At 45.8% G+C, this 19,572-nt stretch overlaps 1 protein-coding gene across 2 annotated transcripts in view; it reads right to left on the reverse strand.

Moving 5' to 3' along the window:
• The window catches only part of timeless (timeless circadian clock), a 53,034-nt gene that overhangs the window by 14,613 nt on the left and 18,849 nt on the right, over nt 1-19,572 (reverse strand). For both annotated transcript variants that reach the window (XM_085972993.1, XM_085972992.1), the window contains exons 10-23: nt 19,202-19,378; nt 18,419-18,636; nt 17,062-17,165; nt 13,228-13,397; nt 11,828-11,953; nt 10,204-10,355; nt 8,672-8,769; nt 8,456-8,576; nt 7,818-8,019; nt 4,072-4,217; nt 3,585-3,673; nt 3,062-3,185; nt 2,027-2,109; nt 1,501-1,643 (exon numbers count right to left, since the gene is read on the reverse strand). In XM_085972993.1, coding sequence (XP_085829119.1) covers nt 1,501-1,643; nt 2,027-2,109; nt 3,062-3,185; nt 3,585-3,673; nt 4,072-4,217; nt 7,818-8,019; nt 8,456-8,576; nt 8,672-8,769; nt 10,204-10,355; nt 11,828-11,953; nt 13,228-13,397; nt 17,062-17,165; nt 18,419-18,636; nt 19,202-19,378 — 1,953 coding nt within the window. The remainder of the gene's footprint in view (nt 1-1,500; nt 1,644-2,026; nt 2,110-3,061; nt 3,186-3,584; nt 3,674-4,071; nt 4,218-7,817; nt 8,020-8,455; nt 8,577-8,671; nt 8,770-10,203; nt 10,356-11,827; nt 11,954-13,227; nt 13,398-17,061; nt 17,166-18,418; nt 18,637-19,201; nt 19,379-19,572) is intronic.

Raw genomic sequence — 19,572 nt, forward strand, 5'->3', positions numbered from 1 at the left:
CCCCTCCTCCTGAGCGGCTACAGGCTGTGAGAGAGGCCCGGGCCCGGGCCCGGTTGCCGGGGAAAACCTTCTTCCCCCCACCCCCGCCCTCCTGAGGGGCTACAGGCTGAGAGAGGCGCCCAGTCCCGGGCCCCGGTTGCCAGGGAAACCCTTCCCCACCTCAACTCGCTCCCAAAATCCCCTCCACACACACACAAAGTGGGAAAAATAAATCAAGAGTTAGGAATCAAGATGGCCGCCACTCACCTCAGCTCAGAAGGATTAGGCCTGCCCACACACGCAATGAAACGCCCCCCGTGACGCACCGATTGGTCAACCATCAGGTTAATCCCCTGTACGATTGGTCAACCATCACGACACTCAATGCTAATGAGCGGAATGTTGCCGTTTTTTGAACCTTTTTTGTATACTGTCTGAACAATTTTTGTCTGACCAAAAAGTAAATACGCCTATTAGACTCCCCTAATGATAAGCTTTCTTTTGATATAACATATGTGTAGGTACGCTCTATAACTTTTGATTGTATAGCCGGACAGACAGAAAGACAAACAGACAGAACGACAAACAGACAGACAAACAGACAGAACGACAGACAGACCAACCGTTTTATATATATATATAGATAGATTAAAAATGTTAAAAGAATTCAATAGGGTAGGTACAGAAAAAAAAAATCCTCGGGGGGGTGGGGGGAATCAAGAACGAGGGGACACAATCTTAAAATTAGAGCCAGGCCGTTCAGGAGCAAAATCAGGAAGCACTTTTTCCACACAATGGGTGGTGGAAATCTGAAACTCTATCCCCCAAAAGGCTGTGGGTGTTTGGGGGGGGAAAGAAGGTCTATTGGAGCTTTCAAGACTGAGATCAATAGATTTTTGTTGGGTAAGGGTATGAAGGGATGTGAAGCCAAGGTGAGTAATGGAGTGGAGGTACAGATCAGCCATGATCTAATTAAATGGCAGTGCAGGCTCGAGGGGTTGAACGGCCTCCTCCTGCTCCTAACAACCATTTTATCTTTTATTTACTTTTTTTTGTCAAGTCTGCAAGTGGAACCATTCCAGTAACATTTTGTCATGATTTCAACTGATTTCATGAGAAAACCTTTAAAGAGCAGCCCCCTCATAAACCCTTCTCTCAGTTACAGTTAAAGGCACAGACTGGAGGCGATTCCCTTACCCGGAGAGTCACCCCAGCTCACCCATGCTTCTTAGCAGCTCATTACATATTGGCCTATTGGTTGAGGAAATGGGGCATGGATACACGCAAGTAGAAAATTAAAGCTTTTGGCAATTTTTCACCCCATTCTTCAGACCACTGCAATTTTTGGGGACCACTTACAGGTGACATGGCAGACAGCAAAGGCAGGTTCCAATGATCAGATCACAGTTTTATTTTACTGTATTTTATATGGGAATAGCACAACCTATTTCCACTATAATACAACAACAAAAACTTAAGTCAACAGAGGCTTTGGGGGACTGTACAGAAACACTAGAGTACCTGATTCTCTGCTTTTGTGAGCTTCCTCCTCTTCTTGTAGAGTTCCTTTCTATCGGAAACAAGGCCCATACTGATCAGCTTATCAATAATCCTGGCTCTGGATCGCTTGCTGGTTATGTTCCTCATGATATTACCAAGGACATCTTAAGATAAAAGAGTTAACTTTCGTCAATTGTATTTTTCCCTGCTCTCTTAGATTACAATGCTCTAGGGTTTATGGACAAATCACTGAGTTTTCATTAGACAGCTGGATGTCGAATAAATCATTTTAAAGAAGTTCAACTGGTTAACGCAATGAGTAACTAAGTCATGCAGGGCTGGCAGATTGAAGATTTGCTCCCTGTTTTGCGCCGAGTTAGAAAATTTCAGCTGGTGGTGACAGAAGAGCCTCGACAATTGGCTGTCAGAGAAAGGCGGGGGCAAGGGTTCCTATTCTTCATCATGGTCTAATGATCTCAATATCTTTTCAAGAATGACACAAGCAAATGAATTCCAGCTGCCTACATGAACGGCAAAAACAACTTACCATCTGATCCTCTGAACTTCACAAACAACGTCTCAAGCTCCATCTCCTGCTCCTCTCTCCAAAGCACAATCTTAGTTCCCTTCCTTAAAACAGCAAAAACAAGGAGTTACAAAGTAATCTCAAAACACAGTAGCCATACTGTGGTAAACCACTGTTATTGTTACACTGTTGTTATCACCTACACAAGGTTACCTCTTGCCTCGCACGCTGTTATACCTAGGCATACCTCAGCTGACTCCGCCCATGGCTCCGCCTGCTTGCCCAGGTATAAAGGTGATTGCTTGGCTAGTATTCTTCCTTGCTGGAACCGATCACCCACGAGGGTGGGCTCTGTTATTTAGCCAATAAAAACCTATAGTTACTATCTTAACTCGTCGCTTTTCATGGAATGAATTGATAGGTATATCACATACATCTCCCACACCTTGGCTATAAAGGCTTTGCCCATTATAAAGCTCAAGAGGGACAGGTTGAAGAAACTGATTAAGGGAGAAGGGGGCGGGTTGGGGGGGGGGGGGGGGGAGAAACACATTCTTTATCTCCTCCTTCCCCTTCTTACCATCCTGAGATCCACACCACCCCTGGCCTCAAGTAATAACACGTTTCCATCCCTCCACCAATTCTGCTTGAAAATTAGCCATTAGGATGTGATTAAGAATAGCTTGGGGCAAGCTGCCCTCAAATTTCCCTTCCATTTGGGAAAGCACCTGGCTTTGCCCTTCCACATCACAAGTAGGACAAGTAACCCTGTATGTGAACAACCATGGGTGCAAACTCATGTGTTACTGCTCCACCATGGAGCTCCAACCAACTGTGCCACTGCCCATGGAACAAGCAAGCTTTATACTGAAGGGAACTGTGAAGAGAATAAGAGGCAAGTCCAGGGAAATGACCATCCCCTTGAGCCAAATGACACTGCAAGTTTTCAGCTTGTGGTCGGTTTGTCAACAGTGCTAGTTTGGTTGGTGTCACTTTTGAAACTCTTGACTGTCAAGGCTATCGCTTTAGTAGCCAAACAACACTACAAACACTTACTTGACACGTTTGACATCTTTTATACTGTCCACCAGGCTCATCTGAACGAGTTTGACAGCAATCTGCTTTCTGGTCCTCGTGCCATTTTTAATGTGTTCCATGATACAGTCAATGACATCTTTATCTGTAAAAGGTAGGAAAGATCATAATGCAACAGAATGCCTAGACTTTGCATTCCAAGTACGTATCTGTAATCATCAGGATACAAGCTTCCCTCTGAAGCCATTACATATTGTTTGTATGAGAAATCTGGATCGTAAACCCCACTTGTATAAAAATCTTATGTGTGTGTACTTGAAGGGAGAAATTTGCAGGGCTATGGGGAAAGAGCGGGGGAGTGGGACTAATTGGAGAGCTCTTTCAAAGAGCCGGCACAGGCACGATGGGCCGAATGGCCTCCTCCTGTGCTGTAAGATTCTATGTACTGGACGTTAAATAAAACTGTTTTTGGGGGGGGGGGGGGGGAGTCAGTTGCGCACTTGATATGGGATATATTCAGAAATAAGCCAAATACAACACATACCTCCTTCTTCCTCTTTGAATCTTAGATACAGTGTTTCAAGCTCCTCCTCTTCCTCCGATGACCATGTTGGAGCCCTTTTATTTTCTCCACTGTAAAAAGTTGAAAGCATTCATTATCGCAACTGCAAAAGAAAGTTGTGTTTGTGCCTGCTGTGGCCTATTCTGTAATTCCAGCCTCTTCCACTCCATTAACAGAAGGAATGCACCACTCGTGTGGTCAGCAAACACAAAACCGTAGCGGCCCAGTCCACTTTGGCAACCAAACATTCTAGGAACGATCAATCATTTCAGGTCCACACAGGCCACAGTAGGGATGAGATGGTCTATCTAAAAATAAGGATTGCCATGGCTATCGAAATGGCAGCAACACTAGCCTTTGCATTTCAACCAGCAGATTAACTGATCGTTTTAGTTATGGGGGAACCACGTAGTTTCAGCATAGTACTAAAGACCCAATACCTCCCAAGCTCTCGTGCTCATTAACTTGCCTTTGCTCATCCTTCCTGTAACCCTCAGTCATTTCTCGAATGGTTGCAATATTCTTCCAGAAAAGCAGTTCCACATAAGTCTTGTTGTTTTTAGCAGCTAGAGTAAAGAATCTGTTCAGGACATATCTGAAGAACTTCACCAGCTCCTGTTGTGAAAAAAAAAAGAGATTAAATGCTGAATGCAGATTGTCTTGTCGTGATTGACGAGAGAGTCGAATGGGCTCTCAGACCACAATCCTGGATTTAACCCTGGTAGTAACTAGAAGGGGACCTTGTTGATCTAGGATGGGGAAGTCAGTCCCAATCACTGCCCAGCAACCCTTATTGGAAATTGCCTATTTGTGGATGTCAGGCAAGGCGAGGATCAGGCTTCGGTGTGACATCCCATTGCCAACACTCACAAATGAAGAATGGCTACTTGGAGGAGGCACTGGAGGGCAGTGGGCACTCCTGGAATTGTACCCGAAAAATAAGAGCGAGTGGGGAAGAATTTTAATGAAACTTTTAGCAACCAAAGCAGGTGCATGGACATCTAAATTACTTGGGCTAGAGCATGCAAAATTGGTTTGAAACAGCAATGTGGTTAAATTTGCCTTGGGATTATTCACACCAAAAAGAGCTACACTCAAGACAAATCGTTGTATTTATCCCACTTTAATGGGGCAGAAATTCGGATCGGGGGCTTGCCGCGCGTGCAAGCCCCTGGTCTGCACTTACCCGACGCGCCTGCCGTTCACCTCCAGGGACGCCTGGAATTCCTTTTTGAAAGAGAAGAATCCCGGGCAGCGTCTGACGTCACGCCGCCCAGGAGTGCAGCCAGCACGAAGCCTGGAGCGCGCAGTGCAAGTGAGACACGCCCCTTGAGGTCTCAGTTTAATAGGACACGCCCCCAATGTTTCTCACAAGCTGCAAAGCATTTTTACATGCAGAGCAGCATTTTAAATAGGTTTTTGGTATTTTTATGAAGCTTTTGGTAACTTTTATAAACTTTTAAAAACGTTTACATTATTTTGAAGAATCTGAAGTAGTTTTAAACAGAATTAAAGCAATTTAAAGACTTTTAAAAGCCCTGAAATAATTTTTTTCATTCCATTTATTTATTTAGCAACGTCGTCGTCATACGTGTCTTCACACTGTTCCTTTTGGGGAACTGTATGAAGTGGTGGAAGGATTTATGGCCGTGATTAACGGTCCTTCCGTGACCGTAACCATCTTTGTACCAGCCATTAGGGTGGTTAGTCCTATGGCAGGAGGGTTTTACGGGCTCCCACAAGCTATACGAGGAGGGGGGGCCACCCACACCCACGGACGCAAATATCCCACTGGATGTCAACCCAGAATTTAGAGCCGGAGCTCCGACTCCACTTGCCGGGACTGTCTGGAGCGGGGTTCGAAACCCTACCCCGTCTGGCCCAGCGGCGGGGATCCTACCGCTACGCCAAAGGCCCACTTCGATTAGCAACGTGAAATGGCTGGAATGAGCACAATTCACGGCATTAAAAGAACTCACAATTGAACTGATGATGACCTCAGCAATCTCCTCAATGAGGTGGAGGCGCAGCGCCTGCTCATCATTGGTAATGAGAAGTCCAAGGCGCCGCAAAAAGGACAGATGATAGCTTGGTCTTTCAAGTGGCAGCATAGGGCTCCAGTCACGGGGAGGGAAAAGGCGCAGGAAACGTATGGGTGTCACCTTTTGCGTGGAGTGGGCCTTTTGCGTAGCGGTAAGCATCCCCGCCTCTGGGCCAGAAGGAGTAGAGTTTCGAACCCCGCTCCAGACAGTCCCGGCAAGTGGAGTCAGAGCTCCAACTATAAATTCTGGGTGGACATCCAGCGGGATACTTGCGTCCGCGGGTGTGGGTGGCCCACCCCCCCCCCCTCAGATGGGTTGTGGGAGCCCGTAAAACCCTCACGCCATAGGACTAACCACCCTAATGGCTGGTATGAAGATGGTTATGGTCACGGAAGGAGCGTTAACGTGGCCAGAAATCCTTCCACCACTTCATACAGTTCCCGAAAGGGAACAGTGTGAGGATACGTACGACGATGACCTCTTGCGCAATGCACCTCCTTGGACCCTCAGTCGCAGATGCGAGGGAGCAAATCGTGCAATTGTTAAATTTTTCATTTTATTGACATGTAAAATGTTGGCCCAGTAATTCCGTTCCAAACGCGTGAGTATGGTCGGGGTACTCACGCGTCTGGCCGGAGGAAATGCCGGTTTTCAGCATGCACAGCGCATGCAGGGAAAACCGGCATTTCCTGTCCTCTGAACGAAGGGGTTCAGAGGCAGAACGCGTGCGACTGCACATGCAGCACGTGCACAGTAAAATTCGCCGGTTTCATTCATGCTTTCAGTGAGGTTAAGTCCTTACAACTTACACCATGAAAAAAGCATGAGTACAGTTGCTGCAGAGGCTGCGGAGGAAGATATATTTTATCGTGGAGCTTCTGAAAGGCAATATTTTTGTTTGGGAAAGGGAGGAAAGTTATTTTAAGAAATGCTGAGGTAAGTTTTAAAGTTTATTTTTGTTTTTTTAAAACGGATTTTCAGTACTGTAGGTAGAAGGAGCAATTGTGGCTATGTGAATTGAATTTGCTGTGTTTATTAAATGTGAAAATGACTCCAACATTTTTAAGAAAGAAACTTTTCATCAGTAATATAATCTTTTAAGTAATTATGTATGTATGTCTGTATATATTCCTTTGCGTATATGTATGTATGTATATATTCCTTTACTTATGTGTATGAATGTATGTATTTAATTATGACTTTCAGAGAAAGTAACTTATTGGAAAATCATAATTAAATACATACATTCATACACATAAGTAAAGGAATATATACATACATACATATACGCAAAGGAATATATACGGACATACATACATAATTACTTAAAAGAATATATTACTGATGAAAAGTTTCTTTCTTAAAAATGTTGGAAATGTTACATTACTCATTTTAGAACAGTCATTTTCACATTTAATAAACACAGCAAATTCAATTCACACAGCCACAATTGCTCCTTCTACCTACAGTACTGAAAATCCGTTTAAAAAAAAAAATTAAACTTTAAAACTTACCTCAGCATTTCTTAAAATAACTTTCCTCCCTTTCCCAAACAAAAATATTGCCTTTCAGAAGCTCCACGATAAAATATATCTTCCTCCGCAGCCTCTGGAGCAACTTTACACATGCTTTTTTCATGTGTAAGTTGTAAGGACTTAACCTCACTGAATCCATGAATGAAATCGACGAAGTTCACTGCGCACACGCTGCCTGTGCAGTCGCACGCGCTGTGCCTCTGAACCCCTTCGTTCAGAGGACAGGAAATGCCGGTTTTCCCCGCATGCGCTGTGCATGCTGAAAACCGACATTTCCTCCGGCCAGACGCGTGAGTACCCCGACCGTACTCACGCGTTTGGAACGGAATTACTGGGCCAATAGGTAAACCATTACGGAGAGCACTCGGAACCAAAACTGAAGTACTCCAATATAATTTCAGGAGTGTTATGAATGACTGATAATTTGGCAGCTTAATCCAATGTATATTGTCCAGCAACATTTTCTCTTGAATCCTTATTTTCAAAACAACTTTTCTGTTGTAGGTCAACGAGCACAGGGGGCGATGGGTGAACGAGACAGTGCTCCAAAATACTGCAACACCATGGCACGCTAGTCATTTTTTTTTTTTTAAATCACCAACCAGTAATTACCACACGACTACGACAATTCAACTTACTTGGTACGCGCTGGCTGCTGGATCTTCCAGAATGTGATTGAATAAGTGGAATACCGATAGCTGGTAAAGAAGAGTATCCATTTTCAAATCATATGCTACCCGATAGAGCATCTTTACAATGCAGTGGTTGGTGTGAGCACTGTTCTGCCGGTAGTCCTTCAGCAGGAGAATGTAAGGTTTCACGATACTAGCATTAGCGAACCTAAACACAACCGATAAAAGGATGGTGAGAGAGAGAATTGCACACAGGGTTTACAGTTCCCCGTTTCCCAAATAAGACATCCTTATTGCCCAACTGAGATGGTCATTTTAGAGCCAGCTTGTGGCTACGTTTTGTGCCATGGGTTCCTGCCCATCAGGAGTTGGGACTGCCAAAGCTTGATTTCACTTGAGACCCCTACAACTAGCAGGCAGAGGGATTTACTCCGAACAGTCGAGCCTCAATTCAAACTTTTGCCCCAGAAGTGAAAGGTGCGCGTGTGCTAACCCCCACATTATATTTTTGTTTTAAATTCTACTTAACGGCTTAAAGCCCCATGCAGAGGCTTTAGGGGATTGTGCAAAAGCAGATTCAGCCACAGTGGGACAAGGATAATTTTTAATTTAAAAAAAGCACAAGAATTTTTGGAATATTATACCTCTTGAGATAATCCAGAAAATCAAATTCACTTTCTGTAACTCTCACAGATTCAGTTTCTTCCTCTTCTATTTCTTCATCTCGAAATTCTTCAGTTTCTTCGACCTCTACAGCAGGCTGCCCTGTGGGACGCACAGAGAGAGAAAGCATTTGGACGGGGCTTCAAAACGATTTTCAAAACCGTGAACAGCAAGATGACAGCGGCTAAAATACTTACTCGGTAAGTTCGCAAACAGTACTTGTCGGAGTAATTGGGACTCTTCCTCAAGCGGCAAGCCAGAAGACCCAAAAACATCATCTGCAGGCCACACTTCCCTGTGGGGACAAACATCAGATTAACAATCATTGCACCTTATGGAGATCACCACTCATTTTGTGCTCTGAGTGAGATCGTCAAGTTAGTGAGAAATCAGGGCAATTTGGAACTGGGTTCAGACTGCTCAAACTCATTTTACACATACAGCCATCTGGCTGGAGTCAAAGCCAAACCCCAAGATAGAAAGGGCAGCTAACCCACTGCACCAGCCAGCTCCTTTCCTCTACCGCGCTCAAATCAACATCTGTAATCCAATATACGGAGATATTACATTAACTCAGGAGTGACTGCAATGCTCATGGGCTGCAGTCAGTGCCACAATGCAATGCTGATGATATTACACAGCTTCTCATCATGAACTTAATTAATTTATAGCGCACATTAAGTAATGAGAATGAGAAATGCTAGACATCAATAGTTCACATTTAAAACTAGTGTTTACATACAACTTTCAACTTGCTTCCAGTGGACAAAAGAACACCAAAATAAAAATCTCCACAGCAGTCAGTTGTCAATTGACAGTGTTCAATAGATTACATAACTATTTCCTAGTGTGCTAGAAAAGCCGCGTCACAATGTTATGGTTGCAGCTTCTACTTGGGAAAAGAAAACACATAAATGGTACTGCAATACAAGTCACTCATTTACATTTAGATGGTAGGAGTCATGGGGCAAGGTCAAACCCAGGATCGTGTGGCTCCGTTCACTTCCCGACTCAGCAAGAAGCTGCAGTCACTGCCAGAAAGTGGGAGAGGGAGAGAAAAAGAGGGGGGGGGGGGGGGGGAAAATCACTTCAATCACCCCTGTGCTCATTGACCTACATTGGCTCCTGGTCCACCAATGCTTCAATTTTAATTTTCTCATCCTTGATTTCAAATCCCTCCATGGCCTCACCCCTCCTTACCTCTATAATCTCCTCCAGCCCTCAGATCTCTGCGCGCCTTCAATTCTGGCCTCTTGTCCATCCCTCACGTCCTTTGCCCCACCATCGGCGGCTGTGCCTTCAGCTGCCTAGGCCCCAAGCTCTGGAATTCCTTCCTTCAACCTCTCTCTCCTCCTTTAAGATCCTCCTTAAAACTCTTTGACCATTATTTTGGTCACCTGTCCCAATATCTCCTTCTTTGGCTCGCTGTCAAGTTTTATCTGATAACGCTCCTGGGGAGCATCTTGGGCCCTTTTACTACGTTAAAGGTACAGTATAAATGCAAGTTGTTGTAGTCTGGGAGCAGGTTCTGCGTCTACTCTCTTGGCAGGGGTGTCAGGTCAGACAAATGGAAAGAGATAAAAATATAAATCGTACCCAAATACCTCAAAATTAAAAAGCAAGCATGAAGAGCTTGACAGGTCAAAATTACAAATCAAGCTTCACTTCTTAACAAGGTAGGTTTATTCAGGATTTTATTAGTCCTTCAAAGCTCATAACAAATAGTTACCGTGCAGCTCGGAGAAGCACGAGGGCCTCTGCAGCTTTGCCAGCCAGGAGTGCGTCCTGAATACGAATCATTGCTTCAGCTCGCTGCTCCTCCACAGGGATTTCCGAAGCAGCATCAAATGGAACAACGTCCTCAGGGAGAAGCTCTTGGCCCTGGAAAACAAACGCATGCTTCATTCAATTAATCAGCTCGGGAAACCAGGGACATTGTACACTGGGGTGGATTCGGAGGAGATGGCTCAGGAGGATAAGAGGAGGTTAATCACCTTATGTAAAAAAAAATGGTGCAGCTCAAAGCCTTGGCTCTTCTGCATGTTTGCCAGGGAGGACTACTTCAGGAATATAGAAAGTTAGATGCCAAGCACCCACCTGCTTGGTTGTGGGAAAAGCATTTGGCTTTTTTTTTAAAAACGTTATTGCCAGGCAGTGCAATGGAGTACCAAGGCACAGCACTACCTAGTGGCACGGCATGGATTTGTGCTAGCAATTCACTTTGACATTCAGCCCAATCAAGCAGTAGTCCTAACTCCTAATCTCACGTTCCCATATCCCTTTATCCCCCTTTCCTTCAACCACCTGTCTAACCTATTCTTAAATGTCGACATGGTCTCCGATTCAATCACTAACTCAGATAGTGCACTTCAGTCTCACAACCCTCTGTACAAAAATACTTTCTCCACACAAGTCAGGAGGCTGTGGGTTCAAGCCCCAGTCCAGAGACTTGAGTATATACTCCAAGCAGACACGCCAGTGCAGTACTGAGGGAGCGCTGCACGATCGGAGGTGCCGTCTTTCGGATGAGACGTTAAATCAAAGTCCTGTCTGCTCTCTCAGGCGGATATAAAAGCTCCCGTGACACTGTTTCAAAGAAGAGCAGGGGCGTTCTCCCAGTGTCCTGGGGCCAATATTTACCCGTCAACCAATATCACTAAAACAGATTATCTGGTCATTTATCACATTTGTGGGAGCTTGCTGTGCACAAATTGGCTGCCGCGTTTTCTACATTACAACAGTGGCCACACTTTGAAAGTACTTCATTGGTGGTGAAGCGCTTTGGGACGTCCGGCGGTCGTGAAAGGCGCTGTAGAAATGCAAGTCTTGCTTTCTTTTATTTAATCTTATATCTATGTCCCCTTGTTCTAGACCCGTCAACCACTGGAAACACCACACAGACCCGGTTCAATCCTTAGTCTGATCACAGATCACTGCAATGAGTCTCAGTGCACCAGGAGGATCCTGTCCCTGATCGCTAACCAGTGATCTCTGCTGCAAGGTCATGCATGGACATCAGGCAAGGGCACAATCCAGCTCGACTGTTATGCCTCCCCGTGGGTGAATATCCTGCTGGCACTTACCGTCTAAACTCAGAAATGAAGAAGGGTCATTTAGGTTTGGTACTGGAGGACAGCCAATGTCTGTGAAACTCCAGCACATGTCAGGCCCTTCAGGAGAGAAAATGTAATTAAAAAAACAGCTCATGCTTGGAGTTATGCCAGTGGAGAAACATTCCAACTCTTGACTACAGCCCTCAACAAATAGATCTGTCTGTTCTTCAGCATCACTGATCGTTACAATGGCCTATTCAAAGGGGGTCTCCGCTCATTGCTCTTGTATTAGGCATGTACCTCTGCACACTTGCCGAGCTGCTCCAATGTTCCTTTCCACATTTCCTCGAGTTCTTCTTGCGATCTTTCTGATGGAGCAGAAGCAAGCTTCTTTGCTTTTGGCTTCTTCCTTTTGGGATTCTTTTTCTGTTTCAACAGGAAATAATCAAACAGCTGCATCAGGAGCAAGACGCCAAAGTCTCTCATTTCCAATCCCTCTGTGGCCTCTGTGCCCAATCCTATCTCTGTAATCTCCTCCAGCCCTACAATCCTCCGAGATCTCTGCGCTCCTCTAATTCTGGCCTCTTGAGCATCCCCCCAATTTCCATCGCTCCACCATGGGCGGCCGTGCCTTCAGCTGCCTGGGCCCCGAGCTCTGGAATTCCCTCCCTAAACCTCTCCGCCTCTCTCCTCCTCCTCCTTTAAGACGCTCCTTAAAACCTCCCTCTTTGACCAAGCTTTTGGTCACCTGTCCTAATATCTCCTTATGTGGATCGGTGTTAAGTTTTGTCTGATAATACTCCTGTGAAGCGCCTTGGGACATTTTACTACGTTAAAGATGCTATATAAATGAAAGTTGTTGTTGTTCTTGATTCCATCCTCATTTCCAGTGATTTTACTGCCCCCCCTGCCATCTGGGAGACGCTACAGATGCATTCGCACCCGAACGACCAGATTTAGGAACAGCTTCTTTCCCAGGGCTGTCATCCTACTGAACTCCACAAATAAACACTAAAGCCTGCACATCTGCCAATGCACTTTATTATGGTTATGTTTATGTTAATATACTACAAGCCAAATGTATGTTGAATGTTTAAATGTCTTAATCCAAATGTACACTCTCGGGAGCCGCAAGCCTACATTTCGTTGTACTGCACTTGTGCACTAACAATGACAATAAAAGTTGATTATGATTATGATTATGATTATTAATTGACAAGCCCCACAGGGACACATGCTTTCTACAGGTTCAGCACTAGAAATCTGCTTTACAGTAAGCTCCCCCGATAACTCTGTAGGTCGATGGACTGTGTGGTACTGAGGCACATTGAGTAATTCTTGGTCTCTGCAGAATTATCTGACCTCAGCCTACTGGTTGGGAAAAAGAGCCAAATTTCCTGCATGGACATTAGGTGAGGACAGGGCTAGGCTTGGCTGTGATGCCCTCCAGTCAAACAGTCTGCCAACACCCACTGTCAAGACTCGCAGATGAATAGTAACCATGTGGGTGAGGTACCGGAGGATACTCAGCACCCGTGGGCCCATACTCGGTGCCTGCGGGCCCACACCCCAGAAAAGAGTTTGCACCTTCGGGAAAGGGAATAAAACTTAAAAGTTGCTCTGAAAGCTACAGCCATCAGTTTAAAACAGAGTTTTGGATAACATAGAAGCACAATGTGTAACCCAGACACAAACATTACCTGCACAAAAAGGTTATTTTTGCCTTTACAGAATTTCTCGATCATCCGGATGAAAAGATGGGTAGTTTCGACGAGGTCTTTCAGGAATGACTTGGGTTGCTTGGTTGCATCGTATTTTCGAAATAACGTTAAGAATAACTCCCGGAACTCCATAACATAGAAGATATTACCTGAAAATAGCACAACAGAGAATCATCAGCCAATTGGATATGCAGATTTCAAATGAAAATGTGTGTCCTTTGATTTTCAGGCTTTTTTTTTCATGGAACACCTTTTGTGTAAATTATTTCCACCATCTCCCCTTAACTGTCTCTGCTCCAAGGAGAACAATCCAAGCTTCTCTAGTCCCTCCACATAACTGAAGTCCCTCATCCTAGACATTAGCGGGGGGCGGGGTGGGGGGAGGAAAAAGAAACACTTTCACAAATTAAAAAGAATCAACATCTTCCTTGTTGAAGAAATTATCCAGAAAAAAAGAGGCAGAGAATCCCTCTTACGGTACTTTCTTCCTATGCCGGGCGACCTCCTACCACACCACCATCAATAGAGCTGTTAAAACCATACAGGAGGGGTACCATTCCTGGTGAGGAATTGGCTGGTACCGTGTGGCACTTCTCTATAGTGGCACAGCAGAGATAAGTAACTCAGTGAGGGAATAAAGGGGGAGGGAAAAGAAGAAAGAGTGCGTGGGCATAACCTGCATCTCAGTGATGAAGCACACGGGGACTAGCTTGCGAAAGGAGAAAAACTAAACAAATTTCCACTGAATCTTTATAAAGTAGAACTACAGATGTACAAAACAAAAAGGACATCATTTCAAGATGAAACGTTGTAACCTTGGACCACAGCTACTCTCCCAAAGAGCTTACAGCAACATGGCCTCCAATTTCCACCCTTCCCTCACCTTCACATGGTCAATCTCCGACTCTTCCCTTCCCTTCCTCGACTTCTCCGTCTCCATCTCTGGGGATAGGTTATCGACCAATATTCACTACAAGCCCACTGACTCCCACAGCTACCTGGACTACACTTCCTCCCGCCCCACTTCCTGTAAGGACTCTATTCCATTCTCCCAGTTTCTCCGTCTCCGCCGTATCTGCTCCGACGATGCCACCTCCCACACCAGTGCTTCCAACATGTCTTCCTTTTTCCTTAACCGAGGATTCCCCTCTACCGTGGTTGACACGGCCCTCGACCGTGTCCGTTCTATCTCCTGCACTCACCCCTGCCCCTCCCTCCCAGAACCACGATGGAGTTCCCCTTGTCCTCACCTTTCACCCCACCAGCCTCCACATTCAACGGATCATCCTCCGCCATTTCCGCCACCTCCAGCGTGATCCCACCACCAAACACATCTTCCCCTCACCTCCCCTTTCAGCATTCCGTAGAGACCGCTCCCTCCGAGACACCCTAGTCCACTCCGCTATCACCCCCAACACTCCTTCCCCTTCGCCCGGCACCTTCCCGTGCAAGCGGAGGAGATGTAACACCTGCCCTTTTACCTCCCCCCTTCCCACTGTCCAGGGCCCCAAACACCCCTTCCAGGTGAAACAGCGATTTACTTGTACTTCTTGCAATTTAATATACTGTATTCGCTGCTCACGATGCGGTCTCCTCTACATTGGGGAGACCAAACGCAGATTGAGTGACCGCTTTGCGGAACATCTCCGCTCAGTCCGTAAGGGTGACCCCGAGCTTCCGGTCGCCTGTCATTTCAATTCACCGCTTCATTCCCACTCGGACCTCACCGTCCTCGGCCTCTTGTATTGTTCCATGGAAGCTCAACGTAAACTCGAGGAACAGCACCTCATCTTCCGATTAGGCACTTTACAGCCTTCCGGACTCAATATCGAGTTCAACAATTTCAGATCATAACCTCGGCCCCTATTACATTTTCATATATTTTTTAACCACACTTTAGATTTGTGCCTTTTCCTTTTTTTTCTCTCTCCCACATGGCAGCTGTCTCTCACTCTGCCAGCGCATTTCACACTTCATCCAGAGCCGTCCTTTGTCTCTTTACCTGTCCTATTACCATCTCGTCTCGCCTTGAATATCTCTTAATGTCTCTTCACCTCACGTTCATCTTTCATCCCCTCCCCCATTTCCCAGCCCCCAAACCCGCTTTTCAATCTGTCTCATTTCCTGCTTTTTTTTTCAGTTCTGAAGAAGGGTTTCGACCTGAAACGTTGACTGTTTCTCTCTCCACGGATGTTGCCTGGCCTGCTGAGTTTTTCCAGCATTCTCTGTTGTTATTATGGTTTCTACATGATTGTTTTCTCCCGCACCATGACCTTCACGCACTGCAAAACACAACCACCTCAGTGGACCGAGAGTGTCGTCGCGCAGGAATCGAGATACATGGCACCAGTTTTAATTGTAACTGTGGCTTTGTATTGTACATGGAGCAGCCTTCACTTGACGGACTCATTTGGCCTCACAGCTGAAGCAGAATGCCTGATGCCTTTGTGGTGGGACATTAGCATTTTGTGGTATTATTCCTAGGTCGCACTAGGGCAAGATTTATAGCAACAGGGAAATCTACCATTTACATCTTATGCTGGTTCGACCTCAATAGCTCAGCTGATAATTGCAGTGCTTAGAGCAGAACTGAGCTACACAGCTCAGGAACGCCCTGGACTGTGGTCTCTGCAGAGTTCGTTGACCTGTCAAGATGTGGGTTACGAAGGAGAAAAATCAGCCAGGCTTCCCATTCCTGACTGCTGTACAGCAGTCCCTGCTGGAAGCGTCCATGTGTTTGGCTGTGATGCAAATGACAGTTGAAGAGCCGGCTGGCAAAAATAATCTGGGTTCCTGCTCCTGATCATGATCCAGTAACTTCTCCTGGCAAGTGTGGCTGTTGGGTGAGAACAGGGTCAGGCCTATCTGCAAAGACCCCAACAGGGGCACTCATTAACGTTTGGCCGAGGGCCACATTTCCAAGCAGTGCCTTGAGGGAGCTCCCACAAGCCCACCACAAAATGGTAGGAGCCGTAACACAAGCAGGGCTGGGACTGATGGCAGGACGAGGACTAGGGCCGCCGACTGCTGCAAACTCCAAAACCAGACAGGGCCCAGGAGTGGAAGCATGCAACTTGCAGTTTTTCTTTCAAAGCTTTTTGTCCCTCCCTCCTCTTCTCCTGAAGGTGTTTGACTCCTCGCTGGGGTACGGTCCACTGGCACCCTCTCGTACTTGCCAAAGTGCCCATTATTCGTGTGTGAGTCTCAGCAGGGAGTGCCAGCAGGCTCTTCAACTCCAGTTTGTATTACAGACAAACCCATGGACACTTCTGTATAGCAATCAGGAATGCGAACCCTGATTTTTTTTTTTTAATTTCCTTCCTAACCTACACCTTGCTCGATATTACCTTGTGCTGTCCAGTCTGAGCTGGGACAATCCAGGAGCTTGAAACAACTGAACTGAACAGAACATTGAATTGATCCCAAATCTGCAATGGGACTGCATGGGCCCTGGACTCAACGTGTTGCACTGGCAACAACAAACCACAAGACATGCAGCGTCAGCTAATGAGTTATGCAAAAAAACAATCCAAATGCTGGCAGTCTGTTACGCACAGAGAGGCACACCAGCACATACCCTTTGAGCCACTCTTGCAGCAGGATCAAGACAGATGCCGTAATGTGGGCCATACAACTACCCCCTGAGCTAGGCTCACACATGAATAATTGGCATTTGGGTTAGGTACCAGAGGGCAGCCCATGGAACCCTATCAAAGCGGAAGTTAACGGCTTGACGGGGCGGGGGGATTCCATTTTACAAGTTTTCCGGTCCTGCATACTGGACTTTTATGGCACTTTTAAAGAAATTCCTACATTTGATAACTCTGGCACTCTCTCTCAGATTTCCATCCTTGGAGTGGTCCATCTCGTTGATTGTAGTGAGCAGTTCTTGGTAAGCTTTCAGTGCTAGGTGCATTCTGAAAGAAAAGTGTTGTTTTAGCTGAAGTATAACTTGTCACTTTTCTTGTTGCATATTAGGTGATGTAACAGGGTACAACCAGATACAACTTGTATTAATCCAGCGCCTTTAATGGAGTGAAATGTCCCAAGGCGCTTCACAGGAGCATTATATGGGCAGATGACCAAAAGCTTGGTCAAAGAGGTAGGTTTTAAGGAGCATCTTAAAAGGAGGAGAGAGAGAGAGAGAGAGAGGCAGAGAGGTTTAGGGAGGGAATTCCAGAGCTTAGGGCCCAAGCGGCTGAAGGCACGGCCGCCAATGGTGGAGCGATTAAAATTTGGAATGCTCAAGAGGGCAGAATTGGAGGAGCGCAGAGATCTCAGGGGGTTGTCGGGGGGGAGGAGGTTACAGAGATAGGGAGGGGCGAGGCCATGGAGGGATTCGAAAACAAGGATGAGAATTTTTTAAATCGAGGTGTTGCTTAACTGGGAGCCAATATAGGTCAGCGAGCACAGGGGTGATGGGCGAATGGGACTTGGTGCAAGTTAGGATACAGCCAGGAGAGTGTTGGAATAGTCAAGTCTAGAGGTAACAAAGGCACGGACAAAGATAATGAAGACATTATCACAGATGTTTCCCGAATTTCACCCTGGCGGTTATTGGGAGTGCAGAAAGATTTGGAGAAATTGTACTTTGGCACTAACAAACGAGGCAAAGATTTACCATCACGTAACTTGCTTCAGCAAGCAGAGATTGCTCTGTATTTGAAGCTGTATTATAGAAGGGACGGAATGGCAGGTGATGGTACAGTCAGGGAAACAGTTGTAACGTAGAGTCAAAAGTAATTAGTCAATGCTATCCCAATGGCTGAGTGAGTACATGCACTGTCTGGTGTGGAATTGAGCCAGCGACCCAAGATCATCCCAGGTTCAATCCAGACCGTGCTGAATGAACCAATATCAGGACAGCACTAGGGGCACAATAATTGCATGGACCAACCCTGGATTAATAGAAAAAAGTTAGGGTTGCCACTTGGGTACTGTACCAGAGATCAGCTGGCACCTGTGGGACCGCACCCCAAGAAAAGTAAATGAAAGAAAGGGGAATAAAACTGGAAGAGAAAAAGTAAATAAAATATGGTAAATGCAGTAGAGTAGAATCCAGGAGACGCTAAGCGTGTCCAACAGTTCACCTCCCCCAATAATGTTAATAGAAATGGTCAATAAACCCAGCAGTCTCGCTGCTATAATTGATGGAATTAGTTCACCGTACCGTCTCGACCAGGAACTGGCCGACGCCTTGTCGGTCAGCATCATCTCGTAGTAGTTGGTGACATTGCGCTCCACAAAGTGAAACGCTCGAATGCTGACTGTCTCCGACACCAGCTCAGGGCGGAACCTGTACACCCTGTTGAACTGCATGAAGAATGGCATGGCCCACAGGTAGTAGGTCTCATCGTGCTGCTGTGCTTTCTCACGAATAAGGCTGTCCTATAAACGGAAAGAGCACACACCGATATATTAAAAGTCTGTGTATGCGCACAATTCCTGTTTAATCGCATCTTCCGGTCACGTTATTTCAGTCAAGCCTGCTCGTGGCGTCTAACCTAAACCGAGCTATACTTGCCTCTGATTTGAGTACCTCCAGCTCACCTCTCCAAGATAGGTGGCACTGTGGTCTTCACCCGAGAGTTACATAGCCTCTCCGAGCTCTCTGTTTGAGCAGCTGCCTCACCAGACTGCTTAGGTCTCACTAATAATAGGGAGGACCCCAACTAGCACACTTTAAAAGGATCCTAAAAGCACAAACCAATTTGAAGCCAGTTCCTGCTAGGAATATTGCTTTTCTTCGTAGCGGGAGGATTCCCACACTAGCTAGAGAACCCCCTATTACCCGAAACAGGAAGCAAAGCTTTTTTATGTCTACCGTTTAAATAAAACTTTGACATCACTGCCGAACAAGCCATTTAAAAAAAAAAAGTAAATCGCCTGGAGGAGGAAGAGGATGGGTTCTTCGTGCTCCTTTGTGAAGTAGCCCTGCATCTCATAAACTTACCTTTGCCACATACATGAGCCTGTTGTAACAGTTCTCCAAGAAATCAACACAGAATTCCTTCAGGAACAGCCTCACATTCAGAGCAGAGCGCCGCTTGCTCGCTACCTCTTTCGCTGCTTGCTTCCTTTTCGGGACTTTGTTGATCTTCTTGCCACAGTCATGGCTGTAATTTTTAAACTAAGAAAATGTATAATTCAAAAAATTAAATGTCACAACTGATTCAGTTGTAGAGTGAAAAATAAATTTCCTGCAACTCCCATCCTAGACTTTCTTCAGCCCACACATTGTGCCCCCACCTCTACTGTAGTAAGCAAATGGCCCAACACAATAAGGGTAAGAGCGTCATTGGACATACTGCGTAGCCAATAATA

This window comes from Somniosus microcephalus, chromosome 33, assembly GCF_052327205.1.
Source record: "Somniosus microcephalus isolate GS21.2 chromosome 33, FLI_Smic_1.0, whole genome shotgun sequence".
In the NCBI taxonomy this organism is placed as follows: domain Eukaryota; kingdom Metazoa; phylum Chordata; class Chondrichthyes; order Squaliformes; family Somniosidae; genus Somniosus; species Somniosus microcephalus.